Source organism: Tupaia chinensis, unplaced genomic scaffold, assembly GCF_000334495.1.
Source record: "Tupaia chinensis unplaced genomic scaffold, TupChi_1.0 Scaffold144682_1, whole genome shotgun sequence".
In the NCBI taxonomy this organism is placed as follows: domain Eukaryota; kingdom Metazoa; phylum Chordata; class Mammalia; order Scandentia; family Tupaiidae; genus Tupaia; species Tupaia belangeri.
Window position 1 is genome coordinate 216,727 of NW_006204543.1, and position 7,801 is coordinate 224,527.

The 7,801-nt window shown below is 52.5% G+C and overlaps 1 protein-coding gene across 2 annotated transcripts in view; it reads left to right on the forward strand.

The window, feature by feature from the left end:
- Window positions 1–3,692: 3,692 nt before the first annotated feature.
- Window positions 3,693–7,801, forward strand: part of ENTREP2 (endosomal transmembrane epsin interactor 2) — a 38,737-nt gene continuing 34,628 nt past the window's right edge. For both annotated transcript variants that reach the window (XM_014583757.1, XM_014583758.1), the window contains exon 1: window positions 3,693–3,798. In XM_014583757.1, coding sequence (XP_014439243.1) covers window positions 3,700–3,798 — 99 coding nt within the window. In that variant the 5' untranslated portion in view covers window positions 3,693–3,699. The remainder of the gene's footprint in view (window positions 3,799–7,801) is intronic.

Consider the following 7,801-nt stretch of genomic DNA (forward strand, 5'->3'; position numbering starts at 1 on the left):
GCTCTTTTAACTCCTTGTCTCTCTGCGCTCCTCCTGGGATGGGCACTTCCACTCACCTTACCCTCGGCTGCCCAGGCTACCACGGAGTCCCCGTGTCCCCCTGCAGCGGGATTTATGGTCTTACACTTGATCGATTTCCCCGCTGGTTTGGGTCACATTGTCCTGCTTTCCTTCAGTTCTGTCCCCTCGATTTCCTTCAGCAACTTGAGCATGTTTCAGACGGCGTTGTCCAGCGGGTCCTGTGACTTGAGCTTTCTCGGGGTGGTTCCCGTTCATGCCATCTTCCTCTCTCCCTCCCTGTGAATAGGCCAGCCTTTCTTGTCTCCTTGCATGTTCTATCCTTTTTGTTGGGAACGGAGCGTTTTGTACATTTAGCACATTGCAATGCGGGGGCTGGAAGCGAGATCTCCCACCTCATCAGTGCTTACCGAGGCTGCTCTTTGAGGGCTTAGGCATCTTATTGCCCACTGATTTTTAACAGCTATTTTTGCAAAGATGCCATTCTTTGTCACGTAAGGGCGCTAAAGTTTCTGATGTGTTATGTCTGTGGCCAGCCAGTACTGACAGAATTCCAGCCTCTTTCTTCATCAGATGCTCCCTGAGAGCTTCAGGTGCCCAGCCAGGATCCCGAGGGACCACCCCGTTGATTCTAGCAGGTTTGTCCTTTCAGAACTCTGAAACCGCGGGGTGTTATCCAGCCTTAGCGGGTTCTGACCTGACCCGGACAGCAGCGTCTTGAGTACATTGTATCAGTGAGTAACCAGCGGGACAGGCCAAGGCGGCGAGGTCTCTGCGCAGCCCCACAGGTGGTTGCGGGAGCTCAGAGGAGGCGGTACACTGTTCAGCGGGCAGAGCTTGTGGGTTTGGGAAAGGGAGGTTCTGGAGATGGTGGTGACGCGTCCACAGCAGTGCGGACATGCTCAATACCACGCTGCTCACTTGAGATCGGTGATCACGGCTGGGGCCGGCAGGCAGTGCGGTGGTTAAGGACACTGGACTCCCACATGGCTGATGCGGTTTGAGTCCCAGACCTGGCAACCTGCAGCTTGCTGTCTCAACCCCTCCCCTCACTCCGTCCTTCACTGGTCAAATTTAAATAAATAAATAAAGTTAAATAATAAAATAACTCTTAAAAAAAGAAAATGATGTAATGGTGAACTCCATGTTACCAGTATCTCAGCCACGCTTCAAAAGGATGACGAAATGGTCATTTCTTTGGCTGTGTATATTTTGCCACAGTTTTAAAAAAATCACATATATGTGTATATGTATATATATGTTCATATGCACATAAGTATGTCTGTTACCGCCCTTGGCCTCTCGGCATCGTCTGCATTGCTGGGCACTGCCTATGTCCCAAGGTAGTTTCTTCTTAGTTTCTGTGTAGGTTTGTCTCTTAAAGTTCTTAGTAATGTTTTTTAAGTTTATTTTGTTCATGATAAAGAATGTGCATGCATGAGTGTGCATAAAAGAGAGAAAAAGCACCTTCAAAAGGTTCTCTTCCTCCATGACCCCCCCCTTCTCCAGCCCTGCAGCTGTTCAGAAGTTTGGGCAGACCTGTGCACCAGGCATGTTTTCAGGCCAACCCAGGGGTTCGAACCCACGGTCAGCCATGTGGCTTCCAGCACTACAGTTCACTCTGCCGGCTGTTATACCTCTGGCTCAGCAATTATATTTTGAACTCTTTTAAAACTGTGCAATATAGTTCATTTACACACCATTTGAATGATTTTATGGTAGTATTGTCATTTCTATCTGAAAAATAAATATTTCCTCTTTCTCTGTAGCTTAACTCCCCCTTGGGATGCCCTACGACAATAGTTACTAAAACTTGCTGAAATATCGTTAAGAACTTGAAATATATTCTAAATAAATGGAATACTCTGTATTTCTTTCTATCCTACATGTACAGTTTTAAGGAAAAAATCAATTTGCTACAGTTGGGAGAGAGATTTATGATAGAGAATATCAAATAATGTTTTGTAAAGGTAGGAAAAATGTTTTTTAAGCATTAACAAATTTAAGACCTTATTACTCTCCTTTGTTGCTAGAGAGAATGTAAACTAACTGTATGCTGGAATGCGATCGTGTCTTCTGAAATTAAATACATACTTGCCGTTTGATCTAGCAATCCCGTTTCTACGAAATACCCCAGTCATACCAGCAATACCATGCTTATAAAAAGATGCACGAACAAGGCTTCCAACGGCAATACTATTTGTAATAATTACCAAAAGACCGAAAATAACCCAAGTTCTTCATCAGTAGAGACCTGGTGGGTAAGTGGTGCGTCTACACAGTGCAGTGCTGGGGCTTCACGAGGGCGGTTTTTACAGCTCCTGCTGTCACTGAGGGATGGTGCACTGTGCTACTGCGAGTTCGCTTCTCCTAAGAACTAGGTAACGGTAAAATACAAAATCACAGAGTAAGCGCTTACCTTTTAATAAAGAAGAGGACCGAGGAAAAGAGGAAAATGACTGGTTTTATTCGAAACTTATATGGACTTCAGAATGATTTCGTATTAATGCCAAGTGTGAGAGTCCATTTTAGAAACAGTCCCTAATATGAAATGGAACGTAGGACACCACAGCTAGGAATGTAAGAGAGAAGTGTACAGCGTACGTTGTGGCCTGCGTCCATGCTTCAGTGGATGTAGGGGCACTGTTATTTTGAAACTGCCCTGTGGGTGTTGGGGAATTAAACCCAGTAGATAGTTACTCTGAGGAACCACATCCCGCCAGACATGTGCGTTGTCGGCCCTTCGCACGACTTCAGGTTTCCTGCAACTTGCAGTTTCAAAAGAGCATGAAGACAGTGAGGGCCCGCCCGTGTAGACCCCGGGGCACTAGGCAGTGTGGCCAGTGCCGCCAGGGTGCACGTGCATTTCAGAGCCTTGACCAAGCTTACCTGACAGCCGGCAGTAACCAAGATGGCAGTTAGACGCGCTGTCTTGGAGATCTTTTTTTTTTTTTTTAATTATTTAATTTTTTGAGGGGGGAGGTTTTTGCTATACGGTGTGTGCACTCACCAGAAAGACGGAAAAAGAGAGACAAAAAGTGAGAAATCACCCCCCGGGGGGATGGCCACGCCGCAATCCCTTCTCCATTCTCCTCTCAGGATCTTGGGCATGCACGCACACGCGCCCGGCGTGAGTTTTAAGCCACCAGGTCCGGGACGCGAACCGCGGTCGACTACGTGGGAGTCCAGCGACATAGCCATTACACTAACTGAAAGCTTTTTAAAAGCCATGCCATTTTCCCTCTGCCTCTGCAGGCAGGTAACCTGTTCCCTGTCTGTTCTGATTCCAGGTAACCTTCTTCATGCTGCTGTCCGCGGTGTGCGTGATGCTGAACCTGGCGGGGTCCATCCTCTCCTGTCAGAACGCCGAGCTCGTCAGCTCCCTGGAAGGCTGCCAGCTGGTGAGTGACGCAACGCAGACCTTTCGCGAGGGTCTCCGCTCGGGTTTTGCATGAGAGCCATTTAAAAAGTGATGTAGTGTCTTGGGCATTCACGCACACGCGCCCGGCGTGAGTTTTAAGCCACCAGGTCCGGGACGCGAACCGCGGTCGACTACGTGGGAGTCCAGCGACATAGCCATTACACTAACTGAAAGCTTTTTAAAAGCCATGCCATTTTCCCTCTGCCTCTGCAGGCAGGTAACCTGTTCCCTGTCTGTTCTGATTCCAGGTAACCTTCTTCATGCTGCTGTCCGCGGTGTGCGTGATGCTGAACCTGGCGGGGTCCATCCTCTCCTGTCAGAACGCCGAGCTCGTCAGCTCCCTGGAAGGCTGCCAGCTGGTGAGTGACGCAACGCAGACCTTTCGCGAGGGTCTCCGCTCGGGTTTTGCATGAGAGCCATTTAAAAAGTGATGTCCTGGTCTGAGGTTTCATGTAAATTTTCAGCCAGTTCCCATTTTCCAGAGTTGGCTAAGGAAGGGAACAGATTAAATTGATTTGTTTCTATACATTCACCCAATTAAACCTTGTTCTACTTCATTGTTAACTTATTCTAAATCGTCAGTTGTGGTGTATTTTAAGGATCACAGTGTAGTGTTATTTTAGGTGCGTGTCTGTTACTGTATTGTACCATTTGTTACATTGATTCTTCTTTGCATTGAATTTTAAGAACCATTTTGGAAGTCAGTTTTAAGGGTCAGAATATGTGTAAGCTGGGCAGTGAGTCCAACAACGCAACCTCGTCACTGTTCAATTAGAATACTTTTCTCTTGGAGTTGGAGGCCGTAGACAGCGGGCCGTGTCTGTGTAGATTGGTACGTGGCCCGAGGGCGGATGTGTCATTTCCCGGTGACAGCCTGTGGCCCTGCGTAGCGTGTCTGGCTGGGCAGAAACTTGAGGCCTGTGTGACTCTGTCCCGAGCGGCAGGCTCGGGGGCGGCACTCGCTCTTCTCCTTAGACTGGCAGTGATTCCTCCGGGGTTGGGCAGTGAGGCCCCTGAATGAAGTGGTTCTTCAGGAAGCTCGGGGCAAGGAGGCAGCAGGGCTGCTGACGGCCAGGACGCCCTCTCCCGTGCACCGAGCAGCTGCAGGTGCTCACTGCTGACGCCCACTTGTCTGTTTGTGGGCTTTTACCCACTCTGTGCCTGTCTATTCTGATAACAGCAGTTCAATTACACGGATTCTATATTCAGACTGTTTTGGGGGGAGAGGTTTTTGCTATAGGGCACATGCGCTCGCCAGAGAGAGAGAGACAGAGAGATAGAAAGTGAGAACTCACCCTCCGGGGGGATGGCCATGCCTCAGTCCCTTCTCCTCTATTCTTCTTGCGGGATCTTGGGTACGCATGCACGCGCCCGGCGTGAGTTTAAGCCACCGGGTCCGGGACATGAACTGCGTTCGACTGGCTACTGGGAGTTCAGCGACATAGCCATTACGCCAAGTGCTGGTCCCAGACTTTTTTTCTTAATAGAGATTTTTTGCTATAGGGTGTGTGCACTGCCAGAGAGACAGAAAGCGAGAAATCACCCCTCAGGGGGATGGCCACACCGCAGGCCTTCCTCTAGTCTCCTTTTGGGGTTTTGGGCACATATTTACAAGTGCCCTGTGTGAGCTTCAAGCTGCTGAGTCTGGGAGCGAGCAGCAGTTGGCCGTGTGGGAGTCCAGCAACGTGACCATGGCACCATCTGCCGGTCCCCATCCCAGGCTTTTAATCTACTTCTTAAAAATGCCCTTACCTCTTCGTAAATGTTTTGTGTGCTATTAACAGATGAGCTTTGGATTTTTGTTTTTGTCAGGATTAAAATGAAATGGATTTGAGATCTGAATTGCGATCGCACTTGACTTATAGATGACCTCGAAGGAAGCGCTGACTTCTGAGCAGTGGCTTCTAGGACGCGGTGTGTGCTCCGGCTAATCCCAAGTCACCCTTCCGTACTCTGCTGTTCTCTCTGATAAAGTCGAGTACTTTGCCACGCGTGTACGTCAGTGTCTGTATTTCCTCTGAACAAACTGGGTTTATTTTCACGTAAGAAGCACGCATAAACAAGAGTAAGCCTTCCACCGTGGACTCCTAGCACCCTGTTCCAGAAGTAAGCGCTGCCACCCAGTTAGGGAGCAGAGCGGGATCTGAGCGTACTTTTGCCTTCGTGTTATCGCCACAGGCCTGAGGTCTGCTCTGCACACTGCCCTGGCCCGGTGTGTGTCTGGGCCATCGGCACAGTCAGCACGGGGCAGTCTTCTCGGAGAGCTGATCGCCGCAGGGGACGTTCTGAGCGGGCTCGTCACCAGAGGGCCTGATCGCGGCAGGGGACGTCCTGAGTGCATGTCACCGGAGGGCCTGATCTGATTACTGGTGTGGGGAGATGAAGTCACTCCTGTCACCGTACGGCTGCTCATTCCCCACCAGCTCACAGCAGCGAGGGCCAGCCCCTGGCACTGTGGGCTGGCCTGTCCACAAGCACGAGTGCGCATGGCTGACCACAGTTCGAATCCTGGCCCTAGCAGCTTGAGAAACTTGCTGGGTATGTGTGCGCACACCCAGGACCTCCCTGGAAGGGGAAATGGAGGAAGAAGGAGTGGGGCGTGACCGTGCCCCGTTGGAGGTCCAGTCTCTGTCTCTGTCTCTCATGGCAAGTGCATGTGCTCTCGGAAATTGAGAAGAGAGCTGAGGCCAGCAGGTAACATGGAGGTTAAGGACTGGATCCCATATGGCCAGCTGAGCGGTTCGAGTCCTGGACCCAGTGAGAGGAAAGCCCAGGCAGGCGTGTGTGTGCGCTTATGCCTAAAACCCCAAGAGGAGGCTCAGTCATTGCGTGGGCCTCCATCCGGCTATCTCTGTGGGGTTCCCTGCACCGTGAGGAGCAGCTCCCTCTGCCGGTCATGGCCCGAACGCTCCTGGCCTCCCACACTGTGCGGATCTCCCACGCCACAGGGAAATTTGGCCCTGGCCACTCTTCGTGCCGGGGGTGTCCTCCGTGGGGTGGTTCCGTCTCATTCTCATGGATCGCCGTGATGACGTGCAGAGAAATCCCACGGAAGAGCAGTGGTTTGTGTTGGTCCTAACCCTCAGCTTTCTAGCAAAGCGTGGGTGGGAGTGACGTGGGATGCAAAGCCAGTGGTGTCCTCGTGAACGCGTCCTGCCCTCGGTGGCCCCCTTCCCTCCTGGACACCCGGCAGTCCCTCTGTGCAGACGGAGAGCCCAGCAGGATCTCGGCGCTGGGACTTTGCACTTGGTCCTGGCTCCACCCCCCACCCCCCCCCACGGCTCACGGCCTGGGGGAGACAGTCCAGGTGACCAGAGAGCCACAGGAAGGAGGCAGGGAGGTGGCCAGCGTGCCTGAGTCCGTGCGCGGAATGGCCCTGAGCCCAGCTCGATGAGCGTGGAGAGGGAGGCCTGAGCCAGGATCTTCCGAGTAGAGGGGCACAGGCTGGTGATGCCCAAAGCCTGCAGCTCCTGCCCTTGCTGTGTCCCCTGGTCCCTGTGGGCTTCTCACTCGGGCCTTGGGCCCCGACACTTCCTTCCACTCGCCCCGACACCTGCCAGGGGTGAGCTGGGTGGGTGCTGGGCTCTGCAGGGCGTTCGCCGAGTGCCTTGCCTCTCCGACCCCAGCCTTTGTCATGGGTGTCTGTTGGTCCCGCACACAGACCCGCGTCAGCTGTGGGAGGGCGCGGGTCACTGCCTGCCTCCTTGGCTGCTGCCTGGACCATGACAGGAGCCCGCAGATGAGTGTTCATGCATTGCAGCAAGGGGCTCAGCTGTACAGGGACTCCTGCAGCTGTGGAAGGTGGACTTAGAGGGTGAGTTCATTTGGGGGCAAGAAAAGGGAAATCTATGTGTAGTTTTTCATGCTTTGCATTTTCCATGGACTTCTGAGGCCCTCGGCATGGCTCCATGTTCCTCAGGAGACCCCAAGTTAATGGCCACAAATGCTCACTCCACTACAGCCTGATTAGTGTCCATCTGCTTATCCTGGAGTCACCATAGCCGCCACTGTGTGGCTGGGGCACTTTGCACTGATGGGGACAGCCAGCCGGAGCTGCCTACAGGACCAGCCCTCGGAGACACCTCAGAGACATCAGGGATGCCCAGAGGAGGGCACTGGTGCCCAACTGGGGGTCCAGCCTCCCTCCAGATGCTCAGCGAGCTCTGTGCAGAGGGCACAAGCAAGAGGGACGGTGCCAGTGGCTCGGGGGACACTGCAGATGTCCATCGGTGAGGGGTGATCTGAGAATATGTAAAGGACTGTTGTGGCCGAGGGGCCAGCACAGTGCAGCAGTCCACCACGACTCTGCAGGCAGTGCCAATGGATGGCTCCCGGTTCGAGTCCGGAGGCTTAACCAGCTGC